The sequence below is a fragment of the Callospermophilus lateralis genome, chromosome 11, assembly GCF_048772815.1.
Source record: "Callospermophilus lateralis isolate mCalLat2 chromosome 11, mCalLat2.hap1, whole genome shotgun sequence".
Taxonomy (NCBI): domain Eukaryota; kingdom Metazoa; phylum Chordata; class Mammalia; order Rodentia; family Sciuridae; genus Callospermophilus; species Callospermophilus lateralis.
Genome location: NC_135315.1, coordinates 19531771 through 19554476, shown reverse-complemented (window position 1 = coordinate 19554476; position 22706 = coordinate 19531771). Strand labels below are relative to the sequence as shown.

General features: G+C 40.9%; 1 protein-coding gene across 2 annotated transcripts; it reads left to right on the top strand.

Moving 5' to 3' along the window:
- Positions 1-6386: 6386 nt before the first annotated feature.
- Positions 6387-14210, top strand: G6pc1 (glucose-6-phosphatase catalytic subunit 1). Of its 2 annotated transcripts, none has more exons than XM_076870734.1 (5): positions 6387-6616; positions 8941-9050; positions 11174-11279; positions 12144-12259; positions 13699-14210. In XM_076870734.1, exons 1-5 carry the CDS (start codon positions 6387-6389, stop codon positions 14208-14210), a joined length of 1074 nt encoding a protein of 357 aa, XP_076726849.1. The 2 variants fall into 2 exon arrangements, with proteins under 2 accessions (XP_076726849.1, XP_076726850.1); XM_076870735.1 differs by having other exon boundaries at positions 8941-9056; positions 11257-11279; positions 13699-13714.
- The last annotated feature ends 8496 nt before the right edge of the window (positions 14211-22706 follow it).

The window sequence follows — 22706 nt, the reverse complement described above, 5'->3', positions numbered from 1 at the left end:
TTCACCGGAGTTTTGAGGAGTTGCAGCTGCATTAGCTGCATTTATAGCCATTGGGGGGCTCATATCATCCTTCAGAAAGAAAGAAAGTGGCACGGCGGTGAGAGGATAAAGAGGAGCTAAAGTATTTGCATCCAACTCAGTTTTTTTTTTTAATATTTATTTTTTAGTTTAAGGTGGACACAATATCTTTATTTTGTTTTTATGTGGTGCTGAGAATCGAACCCAGTGCCTCATGCATGTTAGGTGAGCGCGCTACCACTTGAGCCACATCTCCAGCCCCTCCAACTCAGTTTTTTTTTTTTTTCCAAAAGAGAGAGAGAGAGAGAGAGAGAGAATTTTTTAATGTTTATTAGTTCTCGGCGGACACAACATCTTTGTTTGTATGTGGTGCTGAGGATCGAACCCAGGCCGCACACATGCCAGGCGAGTGCGCTACTGCTTGAGCCACTTCCCTAGCCCCCAACTCAGTTTTTGACTATTAAGACTCCTTATTAATTATTTTATCTCTGACAAACCAACTTTTAACTGTAAGATTGTACAGTGCTCCAAAAATCCATTCAGATACCAGATTGTTACAGTAAAACATCATCTTTTTAGACACATTTACATCTATAGGTAGCCCATTCAGCCAAGATCATTCCCAAGAAACAATATATAGTATCAACACATTATTGCCCATGTCTTAAAGGGCCAGAAACAGATACAAACAAAGACACAATGACAGACAGAGAGGAGCTCCAAACTATGGCAGACAGAGAGGAACCTTTAAAATAGACAGACCAGATAAGGGAAAAATCTCCCCAAGTTTCCAACTCCCATTTAACCATGAGTCCTACACCAGTGGCACCATAGATGTCACCAGGAGTGGACCAGATATTCCCACAAAGGGGGAACCAGAATTGTAAAATCAAGGGTCTTGGTGTAGTGACTCCACTGCATTCAGTTTCCTTTTTTTTTTATTATTATTTTTTTTTTAATAGACGGAGATGAAGCAATCCTTACAGTTCAGGGAAGGAAGGCAGGAGTTCCCCAGAACAAAACGGGCTTCCGCAGCTGTTGGGAGTCCCTCCGTCACTCCTTTTACTTACAGGAATAGCTCCTCTGGTTTGGTCTGACCCCAGGCACACTCTCATATCTCCTAACTTTCCAGTAGTCAGCTCTCAAAAAGTTCATCTTACATCCTCAGCATGCAATTACTTGGAGTGCTAGGCTTCCCCAAGACAGTGGAGCTGGGGCTCCTCTGGAGTCCCACCTGGGGTGTCAAAAATTTGTAACTGAAAGTTCAGTTCCTGTCCTCAAAGCCAATTAATGCCAATTTAATAATGAGGACAGGGTTTTGAGAAAAAGGAAAAATAAGTTTTATTGCTTTGCTAACAAAGAAGAAAAACAGGGACTCCCGTCCCAAAGGCGGTGACTCTTTTGTTCTGGAGGGACAAAGGGGTTTTAAAGGAATTTTTCTAGAGTTAATTTCGGCAGGGGTTCCCAGGGTGACATAATGAGAGGTTAGGATTCACTTGTTAACTTGGGAAATATTCATTTCCTAGATCCCCAGCAGGCATTTCCCTGAATTTATGGGATTCTGCTGAGGTTTTAGAGAGGATTATTATCTGGTCAGAATTTATGAGGCGCCACTAAGATTTCAGAGAGGGTTATCATCTGGTCAGGGAAAGCCATGCATGGTGAGTTCAAGGCACGGGCAGGCATTCCAAGCAAGTTTAGAAATCTCAGTAATTTATAGTAAAACAGAAATTAACTTTTCATGAATTTGTAATGAGATGGCTCCCAATCTTTAGATGGATTTATGCTGGGTTCATCAATGGGTTGAAACTGGGTTTCATACTGTTGACTATAATATGTTGATAAGACCCATTCTAGTGTGATAACAACTAGCCAAAAGAATCCAGAGCTCCAGTCAGAAGAGAAGATGCAGCTGTAGATAAAATCAGACTTTGTCTTTTATAATTAATGCAACTGGAGGATGGTAAACGCAATACATTATGGCTTCTTCCCCTCAGTGCTTTCTTGTTGGCAAATAAACTTAGCGAATGAGTCAATCTTGCTTTGGGAGAAGGTGTCAGCCAGGACTTTGGATCCTGCTGTCCTTATTTAACAGAAGACCAGACTGTACTTTTTGGCACCTTTCTTCTATTGGCTTCCCAAACCAAAACCTCAGTGCCTCTGGGTTTATAGTTGTGGAGAAAATGCTCAGGGATCCCAAGTAATTTTCCTTCAATGTTGCTTCCCAAATTTAGCTGGTGTTTTCCCAGAGGGCACTAATAAGTTTTGAGGGTTCACCACTGAGGACAAATAATAAGGAGCATATTTTTGTACAAATGAAAATTTTTTATTTATTTTTATTTTTTGGTACCAGGGATTGAGCCCAGAGGCACTGAACCACTGAGCCATATCCCCAACCATTTCTTTATTTTTCATTTTGAGACAGGGTCTTACAGCCTCACTAAGTTGCTGAGGCTGGCTTCAAACCTGTGATCCTCCTGCCTCAGCCTCTGGGATTACAGGCATGCGCCACTGTGCCTGGCTGAGATTAATTTTCAATATAGTGATCCCCCAGTTAACATTGTTGTGTAATATCTGGCTTCCCTGCCCCACTAGACTGTCAAAGTCCCAGAGGACAACTGGGATTTAACTTTGAATTCCTGAAAGGGAGGCACAGTGCTTTACTCAGGAAATGTTGGTAAAAATTAAACTGGAGAATTTCTTGAAAGAGAGGATGACAAACATCTAGAGGAAGATGATGGGATTCCCCTCTCTGGAGACAGCTTTTGTTTGTTTTTGCAGTGCTGCAGGTTGAACCTAAGGGCTCACAAATCCTAGGCAAGTGCTCTACTACTGAGCTACACCCTCAGACCAGAGATAGTTCTTTATTCTTAGGAAAACCCTCAGCAACCCAAATGCTTAGTCCACCTTATTCACCTCACATGAGACCTTTGAAAATGCACAGTTTCTCTCTTCAATCAGCTTCCCAGCAGGCTCAGGTCCTATGGGGCCTCAACCTCTTTGTACACTTAATAAAAAAAAAAAAAAAAAAAAGGCAGAAGGAAGCACACACAAAACAGCTGAAAGGTCAAAAGGAGGGGGTCTAGCCAATAGTTTCATGATGTAATCCAATGTTGTTGACCCAAGAGGGTCCCCTGCCTGGCGGGCAGCCTGCTAGAAATTTTCCCACTGTCTCTGCATACCCAGAATGCGATATCAGCCCCATTATGACTCCTTATCAACACAAGCATTCTCCCTGAGTTTCCTCAGAAGATAAAGCTCTCCTCTTGCTCCCCATATGCTAAGCACATGACAGAACCCCTCCTGACCAAGACGTCCTGGTTCAACGGCTTTACAAAGATCCAGATAGTGGCCTTTGGATATTTTGCCAGAAGATCTGCCCTACTTCCCCTCAATTCACCTCAGACCACAGAAAATCCAGTTCCAGAGAGGACCACTGTAGTCATTCAATTTTTTTTTTTTTTAATATTTATTTTTTAGTTTTCAGTGGACACAACATCTTTGTTTGTATGTGGTGCTGAGGATCGAACCCGGGCCGCACGCACGCCAGGCGAGCGCGCTACCGCTTGAGCCACATCCCCAGCCCATAGTCATTCAATTCTTTCGAGGAAGACTTATCTGCTATAAGGAAGGGGATGTCTGTTCTGGTAAGGCCCACCATCTGGGACCCCGCAGCCTAACCATGCAGGGTACCATGCCCCACCCCCCAAACTGCCAAGCACAGGCTTCCTTTGCAGCCCACTCACAGCCACACCATTATCACGTGCTCTCCAGGTTATATGTGGCAAGATAAGGTTGCTTGGACCATCAGAGACAGTATGGTCAAGGGCAATTAAGTCTGAGGGGGTGCCCCAGGGGTGGCGATGAGACTTCAGATTATACCTCCAGGATGATAATTGCATCATTTCCAACATGGAATGCTGTCCACCTTTGCTATAGACTAATGAGCTCTGAGTTTGGTTTCACTGACCCCAACTTACCCCTTATTTGTCAACATGAATTTCCCATCATACATTATTGATGGGAAATTCAGGCCAGTTTTTAGAAGTTTTATTCCCACTGGCTCTTATCATTGAAAATGCATGTGTCCAGCTGGGCACTGTGGCGGATGCCCATAATTCCAGCAGCTCAGGAGGCTGAGGCAGGAGAATAGCGAGTTCAAAACCAGCCTAAGCAATGATGAGGGGTTAAGCAACTCAGCAAGACCCTGTCTCTAAGTAAAATACAAAATAGGGCTGGGGATGTGGCTCAGTGGTTCAGTGTCCTTGAGTTCAATCCCTAGTAAAAAAAAAAAGAAAAGAAAAGAAAATATATGAGTCCATCTCTCAATTCACTCCCTGGGTCCTTTCTGAGTTCTAAGTAGCATAGTATGAGTTTTGGGGTCTCTTTCCTGCTTGTGACTCATTATATAAACAAATATAAAGAAAGCTCAAGATTCTGAAGCCCAATCTCAAAAATAGCAAAAATTCTAACTTTTCCTCCAGAGTCCCCAGCTACCAAGTTGCTGATGTTCTTATTTAAAGTCATATATTTATCTTATTGTTGCATAGACATACATTCATTCTATTGCTTAAACTTGAATGTTAAACCAAAAAAACAACGCAATCAATAAATGGGCAAAGGAACTAAACAGACACTTCCTAGAAGAAATACGAATGGTCAACAAATACATGAAAAAATGTTGAACATCACTAGCAATTTGAGAAATGCATATTAAAATTACATTGAGATTTCATCTCACTCCAGTCAGAATGGCAATTATCAAGAATACAAGTACCAATAAATGTTGGTAAGGATGTGGGCAAAATGGTACACTCATACATTGTTAGTGGGACGGCAAATTGGTGCAACAACTCTAGAAAGCAGTATGGAGATTCCTCAGAAAACTTGGAATGGAACCTCCATTTGACCCAGTTTTCCCACTCCACAGCATGTACCCAAAAGACTTAAAATCAGCATACTATAGTGATGCGACCTCATTAATGTTCAATTCACAATAGCTAAGCTATGGAACCAACCTAGGTGCCCTTCAACAGAGGAATGGATAAATAAAACGTGGTACATATACATAAGGGAACATTACTCAGCCATAGAGAAGAATGATATTATGGCATTTGCCTGTAAATGGATGGAACTAGAGACTATCATGCTAAGTGTAATAAGCCAATCCCCAAAAAAACAAAAGCCAAGTGTTCTCTCTGATATGTGGATGCTGACTCACAAAGTGTATGTGTGTGTGTGTGTGTGTGTGTAGAGGTTCACTGGATTGAACAGGGGGAATGAGGGAAGGGAGGGGGTTGAGAATGGAAAAGCAGAATGAATGGGACATAACTTTCCTATGTTCATATATGAATACATGACTAGTGTAACTTCACATCATATAAAACCACAAGAAGTGGAAGTTATACTATATATATGCATGGTAGGTCAAAATGCATTCTACTGTCATGTGTCACTAAAATGAACAAATAAAAAACTTGTATGTTTAAACTCCAAAGGTCTTCACTTTAAGTTCATTCAATAAATTAATCACTACATGAAAAAAATGAAGGCTGGGGCTGGGGATCAGTGGTAGAGCACTTACCTAGCACGTGCTAGGCACTAGGTTCAATCCTCAGCACCACATAAATAAATAAATAAATAAATAAATAAATAAATAAAGGTATGGTGTCCATCTACAACTAAAAAAAAATTTTTTTTAATTTTTGATGATTATTTTCTGGCCCTAAGAGATACAGAGCTGACACTGGGAAAAGAGTTGATCTCCTAAACTGGAAGCAAACCCAGACCCTATGGAAGTTAAGGAAGAACCAAGAAAGTCACAGTTCCCAGTACAACAGAACTTACTACTGTATATTTTTATATTAATAACTTATAACTTGAGTAGTAGAGCATTGAAACTTTTCTTTGTCCCCAAATAAGTACAGTTGCACACTGTACTTACTTTTTTTTTCTAAAAAATCAGACTCCTTTGCAAGAACCATGGTGGAGTTAGACTCTGTCCTGAGTCTCTGGCCTGGTTTCAGGAACCAGGAGGGCAGCACCTTGCACCGTCAAGCAGCATGCCCAGGTTAATAATTGGCCTTGCCAATGACCGATCAAGCTGTTTTTGTGTGCCTGTTTTGCTATTTTACGTAAATCACCCTGAACATGTTTGTATCAACCTACTGGTGATGCACCTTTGATCAATAGATTTTAGACAAAAGTGGTTTTCAAGTCCAAAGATCAGGGCTGGGTTGGCTGCAGACTGGATATGGGGCATATAAAACTGGGGCAAAGCGCAGACTGATAGCAGAGCAATCACCACCAAGCCTGAACCAACTGCACAGGCTCTGCTGACAGCTTCCTAAGGTGCCAGGGGAATGAGGATGGAGGAAGGAATGAATGCTCTCCATGACTTTGGGATCCAGTCAACTCGCTACCTCCAGGTGAATTACCAAGACTCCCAGGACTGGTTCATCTTAGTGTCTGTGATCGCTGACCTCAGGAATGCCTTCTATGTCCTTTTCCCCATCTGGTTCCATCTTCGAGAAAGCGTGGGCATCAAACTCCTCTGGGTTGCTGTGATTGGAGACTGGCTCAACCTCGTCTTTAAGTGGTAAGGACCATGAGGAGAGATGGGCAAGGAAAGAGGCTGGCATTCTCTCTGGAAATATCTCCATCAGAGTTGCAGTCCCCATGCTACTCAGGAAGCCACACGCTTCTCCCCTCTTGACTTGGGATTATCTACACAGAGAAAGAAAACAGAGACAATCTTGCCAGAGAGTTGGAAATACTGGAAAACCTATTTCATAGGAATTGAAGGGGTTGATGGACAGTTGAATTTAGTGAAAAGTCTGAGTTATAGACTTTAAAAAGCAAAGAAGCACAGTTTTGTTACTTCAAATCAGAATAGATAACATAAGATAGATGTTGAAAAGAAGATAGATGATGTATAGAAAAAGGAAATAAATGATTCAGAAACTTTTTGTATGGAGTAGTGAAAAGTAATCCAGAGAAGTGAGCTCCAACCCTTGTTCTGCCACCTACCAGCTATATGTCCTTAGCAAGTTCTATCAATTCTCTGAGTTTCTATTTTGTAATCTATTAACTTATATTAGCTCCAGAATCTTTTTTTAAATAATTTTTTAGTTGTTGATGGATCTTTGTATTATTTTATTTGTATGTGGTGCTGAGAATTGAACCCAGTGCTTCACACATGCTAGGAAAGTGCTCTACCACTGAGCTACAACCCCAGTCCCAGAATCTTTTTTTAAATACTTTTTTTAGTTGTAGATGGGCACAATATCTTTATTTTATTTATTTATTTTATATGGTGCTGAGGATCAAACCCAGTGTCTTACACATGCTATGCAAGTGCTGTACCACTGAGCCACAAACCCAGCACCTAGCACTAGAATCTTAATGATAATGCACATAGTTAACATTTACTAAACACTTAGTGTGTGCTGGGCCATGTGCTGTTCTGTGTGATAGCTACTACTATGTCACAGAAGAAAATACTGAGGTTCTGAGTTAACTGGATAGACAAACATGGTTAGTAAATGTCAGAGCCAGGATTGAAGATCAAAGCAGGCAATGTTCTTAAAAACTGTGTATTATCCAAAGCTGATAAACTGACTCTCAGGGATCAGGGGAAGCCCCAATTTTAACATTTTCCAGAATTTACCATTGAGCTACATCCACAACATCTAGTGATAATCTTAAGATCTATTCCAGCTCTGATAGTCTTTGACCTCCTCAATTAAAGTCCTTTAGAGAAAAAAAAAATTATTGGATTTTAATGCCCAAGCATATTAATGAGATTCTTGAAAGTTATATTGGAAAGCTACTAAATATTGTCTGTAACTTCCCTAATTCAGCAGCGTGACCCTAAAAATTAAAAGACTAATGTTTATCCCAAAACCTGACCTCATGAAACACCATGGATTCTTCCTCTGTTGGCAGAGGTAAGAGTTAGTAATGATTCCTAATTTCAGTAAGAAATCATTATTCTACTATCACTGGAAAAAGGAGGCATCCTGAGGACCTTTGACTTTTGTTTCCACAGTGAAAACCATATGTGGTATTTTTAAAGGGGAAGTGTTTTGTCTGAGATATTCTGTTTCAAACCAGAGAGGATAAGAGCAACCTTACAGAGACCAATTCTGATGGGAATGGAGGCCAGGTCTTGAGTCTCATGGGAGGCTTTCTTTGAGGCTGGGGCGTGTTCTCAGATGTCAAAGGAAATGCAATACTCCCTGAGGCCTGAATAAAAAGAGGAACTCTGTAGTAGTATAGATTCAAGTGCAAGTTGTAAACCATAGTTCTGTATGCATTCTTCCAAGACAAATTCTTCTGCGTGTTTGAGAAAAAAGAAAGAGAAATAATGTTCACATTAATTAATTGCAATTAATGGGTTTTCAGATCTTGTGACTATTTACTTACTTATTTGTTTTATTAAGAAGCAGTCTTGCTGTATTGCTCAGGCTATCTCTGAACTCTTGGGCTTCAGCCATGTTTCTGCCTCCTATGTACTGGGACTATAAGCATGCCACCAGCCTCAACCTCTGGATTTATTTATGTTTGAATAGATAATATATTAAAGTGACTCAAATTTCAAGTTATCTAAAGGATGCATCATAAAAACTCTCCCCCTTTGGGCCTCTTCCCAGGTCCCCTTTCTGGAGGCAACTCATTAATGTCCTCAAACCCCTTTCTCTTCTTGAAAGTGTGGACTTTGAACTGGGCACAAACCCATAATCCCAACTACTTGGGAGACTGAGGCAGGAGGATCACAATTTCGAGACTGCCTCAATAACTTAGCAAGGCCCCATGTAACTGATGCCCTGTCTCAAAAAAAGAAAAAGAAAAAAGAAAGTTCAGACTTTGGTTAAAAGCATCCACTGAGTAACTCCAGATGCTGGCTCTGCTTTTCCACAGGATTCTCTTTGGACAGCGCCCGTACTGGTGGGTCCTGGACACCGACTACTACAGTAACACCTCTGTACCACTGATCAAGCAGTTCCCTGTCACCTGTGAGACTGGACCAGGTGAGAGTCCCAGACGCTGTAGAGACAGCAAGGGGGTAAATCTTGTTCAGCATAGATCATAGATACCTATCAGCCTCTCTTGTGGATGAAGCTGAACTTAAAGGTTCATGGGGAGAGCTATTACTTCATACTTTTGTCACAGTCTTCAAATTTGGTACAACTTCATTTTCATTCACTTCAGGAAGGCCTTCCTGAATAACATGATATTGTCACTTTAGAAATCTGTGTGATGGGGGCTGGGATTGTAGCTCAGTGGTAGAGCGCTTACCTCGAATGCTTGGGGCACTGGGTTCAATCTTTAGCATCACATAAATAAATGAAATAAAGGTATTGTGTCCATCTACCAAAAAAAAAAAAAAAAAAAAAAGAAAAGAAAGAAAGAAAGAAAAATAAATCTGTGTGATGTTTCCAGGACCTGAGTTACTAGTTCAAGAGAAGCACAGGCACCCCCATGGGAAAATGGCTTGTGAGAGTAACTGTGCCAGGCCCCTTTGTCCAAAGAGGGCAGAGTGTTAGAACTCCGAGTCCCTGCCTGTCTTGCCCAACAGCCTGGACCAGTGAACATATTCCCATGAGCTGATCATCCAATCTCAACCTCACAATCTGCTTGCCTGCATTTTATTGGTTACAGACATATTTTTTTTTCAGTGCTAGGAATTGAATCCCAGACTTTGCACATTTTAGGAGAGCACTCTGCCACTAAGCTACACTCTACTCCAGCCCCAGACATGAATTCTTAAATCAAATATAGGTTTCATTTTTTTTGTTTGTAGTAGGAATATCCAACCTCATCCCTCCCCTCAGAGACCCTTTCCTTGGCCCCATACTGGAAAATGACCCTGGGTTATTTACTCTCACAGACCATGAATTCACTTTAGAGTATATTCACTCATATTCAGCTGTGATTTATTGAGCACTCCCATGTTTCAGACACTGTTCTAGGTGCCAGGGACACCTATGTCAGTGAACAAAACAGACACAAAGATCCCTGCCCTTATGAAGCTGAAATTTGAATGGGGGGTACAACATACAAAAATCAGAATTAAAAATTAAAGTATATAAGATATTAGAAGATGATAATTTACATGAAAAAAGAGAATAGATGGCTTAATCCATGAGATTCCCTAGAAAACTGACTCAGGTGGAGACAAACAAGCAGGAGTTTAGGGACTCTATGGAGCAACTGTTGTGGAGGGGAAGGGACAGGTCAACCTGGCAGATGGAGAATTCCAAGGATTCAGTCTCAACCAATCCCACATGGAGCTCTGAAACTGGGGGTGGCTCTTCGTTATCACCCTGAGTGGGTTAAGGGGGCCATGACTTTATGATTTGATAGAGGCCAGTTATTGGGTATAGGCTGCCCCTAGGGAGGGGGTGGATCAAGGTGACTCTTCATCTCAGGGCAATGCCTATAGAAATTGAGAGCTGAGGGCCATTGGCAACCTACTTTTCACAGCTGGGAAATAAGCCCTTTAGTCAGAAGGGGATCTGGATGGCATATCTCAGGGCCTTTTATCCCTCAGAGTAGAAGAATCATGAATAGGAACTGATTATAGTGTTAAATAGAGTGACCAGAGTAGGATTCATTGAAAGGAGAGATCTGAGTTAAGACTTGAAGAATGCACTAGAATTGACCAGGAAAGTTCTAGGGGAAGAGCTGTCTAGCCAAAGAGGAGAGATAACAAGGCAAAGTTTCTCATGTGGGAGCACACTTGGCCTATTAAAGGACAACAATGAGGCAAGGTGTGGCCAGAGCAGAGTGAACAAGGAATAGGTAGAAGAGAAGCGGCAGGCAGATCCGTGTGTAGTTGCACATCTGGTGTGCTGATCTTGGGTCATCTCCAGATGTACATAACATACCTTCTCTGGAGAGTCTTGCACGATGTTAGGCTCTAGAGAGTCTTGCACAATGTTAGGCACATAGTAGGAGCTCAACAGATATTGTTAAATGAACAAGTTATAGATAAATGAATGGATGGTTGAATGAATGGATAGATGGGTAGATGAATGGAAGGATGGATAGGAAATAATATTCAGATGATTGGGTAGATGATGCTCTCTGGCAGTCTCTCAGATGGAGATCTTTTCATGGATAGTATATTTGTCTCTTTCCTGCCCTTTAGGAAGTCCTTCTGGCCATGCCATGGGTACAGCCGGTGTATACTATGTGATGGTCACATCTACCCTCTCTATCTTTCGGGGAAAGGAAAAGCCAACATACAGATTTCGGTAAGAACTCACCATCCAGGCATGAGTGGTGGAAGGCAGGAAGCGGCTCTCTCTGTGTCTGAGATACCATTTATTTTTCCTCACATTCCCCAAAGCCCATTCTCACACTATGCGTTGGCACTGATAAAAGTTGTGGCACTTCTGCTAAGGGTGAACACTAAAGTCACAGAATGTTTGGAATGGAAGTAACCCACTAGTGCAACCTTTGCTTTACAGACAAGCCTACAAAGCCTAACATGAGGGGCTTCTAAAGATCAGGTTGTGGAGTCGGGCATGTTGGCGCATGCCTGTAATCCCAGCAGCTCAAGTGGCTGAGGCAGGAGGATCACCTTAAGCAATTTAGTGAGACCCTGTCTCAAAAAAAAAAAAAAAAAATTAAAAGGGCTGGAGATGTGGTTCAGTGGTTAAGTGCCCTTGGGTTCAATTCCTTAGCCCATCCGCCCCACCCTCTCCAAAAAAAAAAAAGATCAGTGGGGCTGAAGTATAACTCAGGGGTATAGTAAGTGCAAGGCCCGGGGTTTGATCACCAGCACCCAAAAAAATCAACTAATGACTTAGGAGCAGGGATTAATTAAAAATCCATTTCTGTACCAACCATAGAGTTGTCCCATCGGGGTTAAAACAGACATAAAACAGTCAAACTGTACAAATCCTTACTTATGAAACAAATACAATTGGGTGGTTAAAATTCATTCAAGCAGTTTCATCTCTTACTACAGACATCTTTGTGCCTTTGAGAAGGGGCTGCAACTTACAAAAATTCCACTGATGGAATTTGCCAGTCTCCACCATTTCCTCTGGGATTGTTTTCTTTACTGCAGTATCCACTTCTGGGTTCTGTTATGGCTCCCTCTTCCATTGCAGGTGCTTGAACGTCATTTTGTGGTTGGGATTCTGGGCTGTGCAACTGAATGTCTGTCTGTCACGAATCTACCTTGCTGCTCATTTCCCCCACCAGGTTGTTGCAGGAGTCTTATCAGGTATCAGCTGTTCCAACTTCCTCCTTCCCTTCTACCCACTCCATCCTTAATTCCCTGATCAGTTCAAAATCTCAGCATTGCAGCCATGTTCTGAGAAGTCCTGTTAATATTTCCGTAGTTTGAAAGTCAAGAGTGACTAGCCTGGTATGGTGGAGTATGCCTGTAATCCCAGCTGAGAGGAGACTGAGACAGGAGGGTTGAGAGTTCAAAGCCAGCCTCAGCAATGGTGAGGCACTAAGCAACTCAGTGAGACCCTGTCTCTAAATAAAATACAAAATAGGGCTAGGGATGTGGCTCAGTGGTCGAGAGCCCCTGAGTTCAATCCCCAGTACAAATATATATATAAAGGGTTGGGGGCATAGATCAGTGACAGAGCATCCCCAAGTTTAATCTCCAGTTTGGGGATAGGTGGAGGGGAAGAAAGGAAGAAAATCCAGGATGACTATTTGAAATAATCAATTTCTATAGTACTCCCACATCTACACAAGAGTGTTTCAGAAAAGGTGTAATACATCAAGTTAACCCACCCAATTTAATTAGCTTGAAATTTCCAAGCTCATTACATTCTTTATTTCCTACTGAGCTTCAATTGGAAATGGGATTCTATCAAATTTAGCAAATAAATACGGTGTCCTAGGCTAGCTCTTTATTTAAATACATTCCTTTGCAAACCCTAACAGATAGATATGTGCAGCTGATCTCGTACAGGTTCAGGATTTTGTATTCCTGCATTTTTCTTAGATCTAATTAATAAGGGGCAAAAAAAAAATTTTAGGGTAGTTGTAAGGAAGAATTTCTTGATTTCTGTGGATGGAATTAGAACATAAGATCTTAAGGAAATTGTGGGATTTTCCCCAAGAGCAGAACATAGTAGCCAAAAAAAATATTGAAGAGAAACATAATGGTTTCATAGTAATCACAAAAGCAACATAGCAATTAGTAGTGGGTCCTATGTCTGGGGAAGAATCTGGAAGCCATGTTACATGAAAAATATGGGCACTGGGGATGTAGCTCAGTGGTTGAGCACTTGCCTTGCATATGCAAGGCCCTGGTACCATTCAATCCCCAGTAGACAAGATCTAGGAATGTTTAGGTTAGAGAGGGAAATCTTCAAATGTGTGACAGAAGGACTAAATTCATAACTTACTAATTCCTGTGGAAACAATTGAGACCAACAGGGGGTATTAGAGAGAGACAGATGTCAGCTGAGCACAAGGAAGAACTATATGGCAATCAAATCCATTCAAGACCAAAATGGGTTGTTTTAGAAGGAGTGAGTTCTCCACCATGAGAGTATTCCAGGTATGCTCTGATCTGAAATCCGGGATTTAATTCCACAATGCCAGGATGGATGGCATGCTACCCATTGCTTCAGATCCACCCCTAGAGAAAATCCAGAATCTTCTCCATTTCTCACAGTCATTCTTTGTCCTGCTCAGGCATTGCTGTTGCTGAAACTTTCCGCCACATCCGGAGCATCTACAATGCCAGTCTCAAGAAATATTTTTTCATTACCTTCTTCCTGTTCAGCTTCGCCATTGGATTTTACTTGGTGCTAAAGGGGCTGGGGGTGGACCTCCTGTGGACTCTGGAGAAAGCCAAGAGATGGTGTGAGAGGCCAGAATGGGTCCATATTGACACTACGCCCTTTGCCAGCCTGCTCAAGAACCTGGGGACCCTCTTTGGCCTGGGCCTGGCTCTCAACTCCAGCATGTATAGGGAGAGCTGCAAGGGGAATTTCAGCAAGTGGCTCCCTTTCCGCCTCAGCTGCATCGTGACCTCCCTCATCCTCCTGCATCTCTTTGACTCTCTGAAACCCCCATCCCAAATTGAGCTGATCTTCTATGTATTGTCCTTCTGCAAGAGTATGACAGTGCCCTTGGCCTCTGTCAGTCTCATTCCCTACTGCATCACGCGCATCCTGGGCCAATCACACAAGAAGTCTTTGTAAAGCATGTGGCGGAGTCTTCAATATTTAAATTCAGTGACTGTGCCAAGGTCCTAGACCAAGGAACTAAGGTCTTCTCCCAGACCATTTTGAGTTTGGAGTTGTTAAAGTTAGCTCAGGTGACCTTCCCCCTTTTTCAATCCTGATTATATTGGATGGTGTTTTTTGAAAAGCAAATGAGGCCATGTGAGAAAGCCTCGACCATTAGAAGTTGGGTAGTTCTGGATTTTTCCCTGAAGACCTACTTACCTGTTTCTGTCAGAGATACAGAAGCAAGACTTCCAGTAGGGAAGCTCACAAATCCAGGCCAAAATCCCAACTGAGAATTTTCTACCTGTGCTCATCCCTCCCATGAAAAGGAGAAAGGATTACATAGATTTGATAGAGGAAAGGGGATGAGTCAAGGAGGATTTCTTAGTATCTCACTTATTGTGCAAACTACATGCCAATCAATGTCTAAATGGCTTCAAATATGTTTGAATCTTTTTAGATATGGCACTCTCAATAATGGTAGACCAACTCAAAGTATACTTAATAGGTGATTAGTGGAATAACTGCTTTGGGTATTTTTTTACTTTAGATACATGGTACTTGTATTGACTTGGATTTCTAAATGACTGCAGTGACTAAGGTATTCTACAAAGCCACAACATTCAAGCAGAGTTGATTTTCTTTGACCACATTACATCTTCTTCCTTATTAGCTCAGCTTTACTTTCCCCAAAATTTCCCCCTGGCTCCCCATCTACCCTGCTGGATCCTCAGATGCCTAAATTGTGACTCTTTGGTAGCACTTTTGTATGTCGAAGTTAAGCTCTGAAATCTTGGGCAAAATGGCAGGGAAAGGGCCAGGATTCCTCTCTCCAAAAGGTCACTCCGATGTTACTTTTGATTCATGGAGAGTAAATATGACTCCTTTCTACATTCCAAGTCACCCAAGAGCACTTTCTTAGAGGAAAAGTGAAATCCTTCATGTCTGTTCTCCAGTCTCAGCTGATTTGCAGGGTGTGCCCTCAAAAACAAACAAAAAAATCCTGAAGTCTATTTATTTGAGACTCCTTGTTTTTGCTACTAATTTAGGATACCATATGTTATCATTCATGCCAACCATCCTGCTCTTAACATGTTTGAAAACAAAAAATATGTATGTGCAGTATTTTATTAAAGTGACATTTTATTTAAGAATGAAGTCTTCTTGAAGCTGGGTGGGGTGGCCTACACCTATAATCCCAACTACTCAGGAGGCTGAAGCAGGAGGATCATAAATTCAAGGCCAGCCTTGGCAATTTAGCAAGACAGTGTCTCAAAATGAAAAGGGCTGGGGATGTGGCTCAGTGGTAGACATACCCTGGGTTCAATCCCCAGTAATGCAAAAAAAAAGAAAAAAAAAAAACAAAAGTCTTATTGATTACTATAATTTGGATACAATGTGATCCAAAGGGTCTAATTCTGACCCAGTTAAATTTGTAGTTCTTTCTTTGTTTCCTAATCAAATAATTTGGTTTCTCTGTCCTATGCTTTCACTTAGAGAAAGAAGATGCTCTGTCTTGAGTTGACCAAGACTTCCAGCAGGGATAGGGGGACTTATAAGGCAAACACAGGTAGAGTTGATCCCATCAGCATAGGCATAATACTGGCACAGAACAGTTACTGAGCACAGGCCCAGTCTGCTGGTCACATAATGGAAGCCAATTCGTGGAGAGGGGAGACCATGGTAGAGAAAGAACTTTATTACAATTAGCTAGCTAATCAGAGGATGCCAGCCTAAAGGTCCGTTGTCTCAGGAAGCTGATTTAGGGGTGGTTTATATAAGAAATGGTTTATATAAGAGATGATTTCAGACTAGTAGGTGCCTTCTCACAGGTGGAAGTTTGTGGCTAAATAATGCACATTGAATCGCCTAGTTATGAGGAATCTCAAGAAAAAAAAATTCATTATTTCCTCAGGCTATTCTTGTCACTGGTTAGTTTGCCCACGTGCAGTTCCTGACATATTACACAATGGATAAGCTAGATGTTGTAACTGGATGCTTCCCTAAGATCTTCTTGCTGATCACCAAATTTATGGTAATGAATAAGAGCATACTTCACCCAATTATTGTAGAAGACAAAGGTCAGGCAAGGTTAAACAGGGAGTGGAGCAGGAGATCTGATCTCCATGCTTGGCTTCAGAACCAGAAAGATGATGTTGGTCAAGGCTTAACCCCAGTTCCCAGACTACAGGTCAGTGTGAGTTTCTCTATAGGATTAAACTGTAACTTGAAGGCACATAAGCAGGGACACTACCAAACTGAGCAATCGGAGCATGCAAATCATAGAGCAGAACAAGACTGGGAACACTCTAGAATTCAGTAACCCAGGATCAGCAAGGTTTAGGGTTATAGACAAAGTCCAAACAAAACAAGTCATAGCACCAAGGGATGCTCAAGTTTTTCTGCTAAGCAATTTATTTCATCCTGGGTGCAGAGTCCTATCTCAGAGGCCTCTACTGATCTCCATAACCTTGGATCACCTGAGAATGAGATTAGCTAACTTAACCCCAGAACATCAGAATGTGCATATTCAGGGAAGATTGAGTCCTACTATTTGATGTGGGTTCTTCAGTGGCAGGCACTAGGCCCACAGAGACACTACCAGGGAGAAAGGAAATAGTCTCCATCTGTGTGAATTGCAACCCACAACTGGGGCATGGCCCATCCTTAAAGTTCCAATTGCTCTCAGGGACCAAGTCCGGACTCCTTGCAAGAAGATTCTGGCAGAAAGTGAATAGTACCTCTCGCCTTGGCATTTTGTGAGGTTAAGAACACATAATATCATAGAATTAGTGTGTACTTACTATATGCCAGGTTCTGTTCTATGTGCCTTATTTCTATAATTAATTCTCAACATCTCTGTGAGGTGGTTACTATCATTTGTCCTCATATTATGAGGCACAGAGGGATTCGGTATCTTGTCCAGAATGGTGGGGGCAATTCTAGAATAGGCAGTCTGATTCCAGAGTCCATGCTCTGCCCTCCACCTCTTCTGGTTCCTCATGGATGCCAGTAAGACTCACAGCTATTTAAATCCCCTGTAAATACCAGATTCACATAACCCATTTTTTTATTTCTTTCCTTTCTTCCTTCATTTTCTCCTCCTCTTTCCCCTCCTCCTCTTTCCCCTCCTCCTTTCTTTTCTTTTCTTTCCTTCCTTCCTTCCTTCCTTCCTTCCTTCCTTCCTTCCTTCCTTCCTTCCTTCTTTCCTTCCTAGGGCTAGAAACCAGGGCCTGGCATGTGCTAGGCAAGTGCTCTGCCACTGAGTCACTCTTCAGCCCCAGATACAATCCTCAGAGAGGATTTGATTTTATTTGGCTGAAAGCCATTACAAAACTTACAGTGGTCCTCCCAGTAGATTAGCATGAACTTCTAAGTATGAAGATACTATGTTTCAACTCCTCAGTCTATACCCAAAGGACTTAAAATCCGCATACTATAAGAACAAAGCCACATCAATGTTTATAGCAGCTCAACTCACAATAGCTAAACTATGGAACCAACCTAAGTGTCCTTTAACAGATGAATGGATAAAGAAAATGTGGTATATATACACAATGGAGTATTACCCAGACTTAAAGAAGAATGAAATGATGGCATTTGCAGGTAAATGGATAGAGGTGGAGAATATCATACTAAGTGGAATAAGCCAATCTCAAAAAACCAAAGGCCGAATGTTTTCTCTGATATGAGGACGCTAATTCACAATAAAGGGGGTGGTTAGGGAAAAATAGAGTTACTTTGGATTAGGCATAAGGGAGTGAAGGGACAGGAGGGAGTTTGCATTCTGCTGTCATGTATAACTAATTAGAACAAATTCTAAAATGGTAATTTCATAAAGCAACTATTAGTTAAATCATTACTTAGTGTTCAACAGCAGTGTCCAAAGCAAATTTAGCTGTGTTTTCTTCCAAGGGTTTAAAACTAAAGGGCTAGGGTTGTAGCTCAGTGGTAGACCACTTGCCTAGCAGGGTGAGGCACTGGGTTTGAGCACTGGGTTTCTCAGCACCACATAAAAAACAAATAAATAAAAAATAAATAAATAGATTCTTTAAAAAAAGAGTTTAAAAATAAAGTTCTGACTTTCTGGGTCACATGATACGTAACTTACTATTTCTAGAATCAAGATAGAATGAGAAGATATAATTATCACAAAGAATTTTTTATAGAGATCTATATATAAGAATGGAAAATAGACTCTATGGAATATGGTTTAGATCAGAGACTCCACAAACATGGGTTGATTATCTTTCTTTAGGATCAGAAAAATCTGTAAGTGGACACACATAGAGAATTGAGAATTTGTGATACATGGAGCTGAGCAGAGTGTTAACACATGATCAATTTGTAATATAGTCAACTTATTAGAACATATTGATCACTGATCTATTCTGCAAGTGATAAATCTGTGACTGCTTTAGAAATAGCTTGTGAGGGCTGGGGTTGTGGCTAAGCGATACAGCACTCACCTATCATGTATGAGGCTCTGGTTTCCATCCTCAGCACCACATATAAATAAAGGTATTGTGTCCAACTACAACTTAAAAATATATATTTCTTGTGAATGCTCAGACTGGAAGCAAGTTTAAGTAACCAATGACAATTTTAAAGTTCATGTTAGAGCATAATTTGATAAAATGTTCTAACATTGTATCCATTTTTAGGTGATAGGCTTTGGGGATTACACACACACACACACACAGAGAGAGAGAGAGAGAGAGAGAGAGAGAGAGAGAGAGAAACAAACACACACAGTGCATCTTTTTTTTTTTATTTTAACTTTTTTATTTTGGGGACAAGGGATTCATCCCAAGAGTGCTTAACCACTGAGTCACATCCCCAGTCCTTTTTATTTTTTATTTTGAGATAGGTCCTCCTTGATCCCCTGCTTCAGCCTCCCAAAGTGCTAGGATTACAGGCATGCACCACCACACCCAGCTGTACTTGTATTATAGACCTAGGAAATAGACCTATTAAGATAGTGCAGGGAAAGGGATTAGGGATATGCTTCAGTGGTAGAGTGTTTGCCTTCCCTGAATTCAATTCCCAGCACTGCAAAAAAAATAAAAAAGGAAAGTACAACTTCAGCTACCTCAGTCAACTGCCATACCACAGATAGACCAAAATCTTAGGGCTTTTTTTTTTTCCAGTAAAATTATAAAAGGCTTTAAAATTTTTTACAATATTTGTATTGGTATACAATTCACACAGCATACAAAACACTCAACATTTATTAAAGTGTGCAGTGGCTAGTGGGGCATGGTGGCACATGCCTATAATCCCAGCACCTCAGGAAGCTGAGGCAGGAGGATCACAAGTTCAAAGCTAGCCTCAGCAAGTTAGGGAAGCCCTAAGCAGTTTAGTTAGGCCCTGTCTCAAAATAAAAAATAAAAAAAGCTGAGGATATGACTCAGTTGTAAAGCACCCTTGAGTTCAAACCCCAGGACCAAAGAAATAAATGAAGTGTGCAGTGGTTTTTAGTACATTCATAGTTATTCAACCATCATCATGAGTCAGTTTTAGAACTTTTTTTTTTTTTTTTTTTTTTTGAGGCTCCATAAAGAAACCCTCTATCCATTATAGTCACCTAGACTGTTTTCCCAAAGGATTAGTAAGGAAAAGTTTTACAGTGTTTTTGGTTTTTCCATCTCTGGTAATTTTTTAGAATCACTCCCTAACATAACTTTGTCTACTTCTTTTCTTTGGAAGAATTTTAAAGCAAGATTAATCAAGTAATCAGATTTTATATGATGAAACATTTGTGAGCTCCTCCTACTTTCATTGGCAATGGCTCTCTTGTTCCAATATGTGTTCCAAGGGCATTTCATTTGAGGACATGTCTGGATATTTTAAGTTCCAGCCCTAGTCAATTGACTGGTTGTTTGTAACCTGTCAAAAGTTGCTGACTTGATTTCTGAAAACCATTACTTTAGCTGCTGAATTATTAATATTTATTGATTTTGTTTGATAGCAATTGCTGAACTAGGACAGATGCCTTTAAGCCTTGTGTGTGTAAATAAAACAGGTCTGTATCATTTGTAGGTAAGACTTTTCCAGAAGACCAAAAATGGAAGATTCACCAAATAGACTTCTGGTGATATTTTTAAGAAAATAATTAACCAAAAATCATATGAAGAACAGTCAACAAAAGCTACTTTTATCAGAAAATCAAAAACCTAATTCATTTATAGGGACAACTAACAAAAGTCTAGTCCACAATGAGCAACCAGAAGCCCTGCATCTAATTGCAGAATGAAAGATTAAAAAAGATGTTTATCTGAGTTACTGTTTCCCAATAGAAGGAAAACAGTCTACAAATGTTGTATTTTTCCTGAATTGATATTTATTCAAAAAAATTGCTATCGATTCTATTGGGAAAAAAATTTTTTCTTTTATTAGTTAGAGAAATTAAGACCAAGAGAGAGATGCAAATATAACTTGTCCCCAGGTCTCCCAATTCTTAGCAGAGCAATCTCCTCTCTGCCAGTCTCCTGAATATATTTAGGCTTCTATGTCAACATGTAGCTGTTGCAACAGAAGTAAAGGACATATTTCAACAGTAGAGCCAGCTTATTTGAAACAAAACCAGGCCACAGCTAAAATATCTGTGTGCAAGGTGGCCTTCTCCTAATTAAGTTATGTGCTCCTCTCTTCTTTTGCTTTCACAAGCCTTCCCAAGACAGATATATAACCAAATAAACAGGGAACAGCTTGGTGGGTTTTTCTGTTTTGTTTTGTTTGTTGTTGTTTGTTTGGTACCAGCGATTGAACCCAGGGTACTCAACCACCAAGCTATATCCCCAGCCCTTTTTAAATATTTTATTAGAGACAGGGTCTCAATGAGTTGCTTAGGTCCTCAGTAAGTTGCTGAGGCTGGCTTTGAACTCATGATCCTCCTGCCTCAGCCTCCTGACTAGCTGGGATTACAGGCATGCACCACCACACCCAGCCAGCTTGATGGGTTTTTTTTGTTTGTTTGTTTGTTTTGTTTTGTTTTTTAACATAACATTGATGGTCCTTTATTTTATTCATTTATTTATATATAGTGCTGAGAATCGAACCCAGTGCCTCACACATGCTAGGCAAGTGCTCTACCACTGAGCCACAACCCCAGCCCCCAGCTCGGTGGTTTCTTTCTTTCTTTCTTTTTCTTTTTTCTTCTTCTTTTTTTCTTTCTTTTTCTTTTGGTACCAGGAATTGAACTCAGGGATACTCAACCACTGAGCCACATCCCCAGCCATATTTTGTATTTAGAGACAGGGTCTCATTGAATTGCTTTGCACCTCTCAGTTGCTGAGGCTAGCTTTGAACTTGTGATTCTCCTGTCTCAGCCTCCCAAGCCATTGGGATTACAGGTGTGCGCCACAGTGCCAGGCTCAGTTTGGTGTTTTTATGGTACTTTTTGCTTTGGTTTTTTTTTTTTTTTTTTTTTTTTTTTTTTGGTGTTCTTGTTGTTTTTTAAGCATGAGGCTAGTTTTTCTGTCAGCAAATTTTCAGTACTTTCCTTAATGCTGTCTTCTCACTTTCTTCCTTTCTCCTTCTGTCCCACAGGCATTGACTTCAGGTTATCTCCACTCAATTCCTGCATTTGAGAACAGGTAGAACTCATCTCATTCTGCTTCATCATAAAATTGAAGATTCCAATCCTTTACTATCTGCACTCCTTTATCTTCAGAGACAAAGGGAACAAAACCCAAATTCCTTCCCCTCTGTTGTGAACTGATTTTGGACTTGACCGAGATGGGTCTTGATGATGTATATTTCATCTTTTCATCTCCATCTTAACCTCTGATCTCCTTCAGCCCCAGTCAGTTGGCAACACTGCAACAAGTCCCAAATGGATTCACCCTGGTCATGGAGTCAAGTGAGCCCTGGAGAGATGTGATGGACTTAATTTATTTTTTAAAAAAATATATTTATTTTTTAGTTGTAGTTGGACACAATACCTTTATTTCACTTATTTATTTTTATGCGGTGCTGAGGATCGAACCCAGGGTTGCGCACATGTGAGGCGGGAGCTCTACTGCTAAGCCACAACCGCAGCCCCAACTTAATTGATTTAATAACCCAAGTGGTGTAGATCTGTCTAGTCTTTATTTGACTCTAAATTGCCATGATCTTCCTTACCAGTGCATTTTATCCCACCCAGTGACTGCCATGGAGTAACATGGCATCGTGTCTTCCTGTAGACTTAGAAAACCACTATGAATATCCTTGTACCAAAGCCTCCCAAAGGCCTTGGTTCAGGAGACTCATGGGGGTCCCGACTCCTGACAGGTATCAGAATAGACTCAGGAAAAGTCCATGCTCAGACCCAGTCTTTGATCTGACTCTCCAAGCTTTGTCAGCAGGACACTAAACTCATCTTCAGAATTAGGCCCTTTCTCATTTCCACCTGCCCAGCTAGAAGATATGCTTCCTTACAAAGAACAAATGACTCCACCCCAACCTAATGACCCCATCAAACTG

Excerpts from the sequence above, each read along its gene's own strand:
- G6pc1 (XM_076870734.1), top strand. The coding sequence starts at position 6,387 with ATGGAGGAAGGAATGAATGCTCTCCATGACTTTGGGATCCAGTCAACT. Across the intron at positions 6,617-8,940 it reads CTCAACCTCGTCTTTAAGTG|GATTCTCTTTGGACAGCGCC; the intron begins GTAAGGACCATG and ends GCTTTTCCACAG. Across the intron at positions 12,260-13,698 it reads TGTTGCAGGAGTCTTATCAG|GCATTGCTGTTGCTGAAACT; the intron begins GTATCAGCTGTT and ends TGTCCTGCTCAG.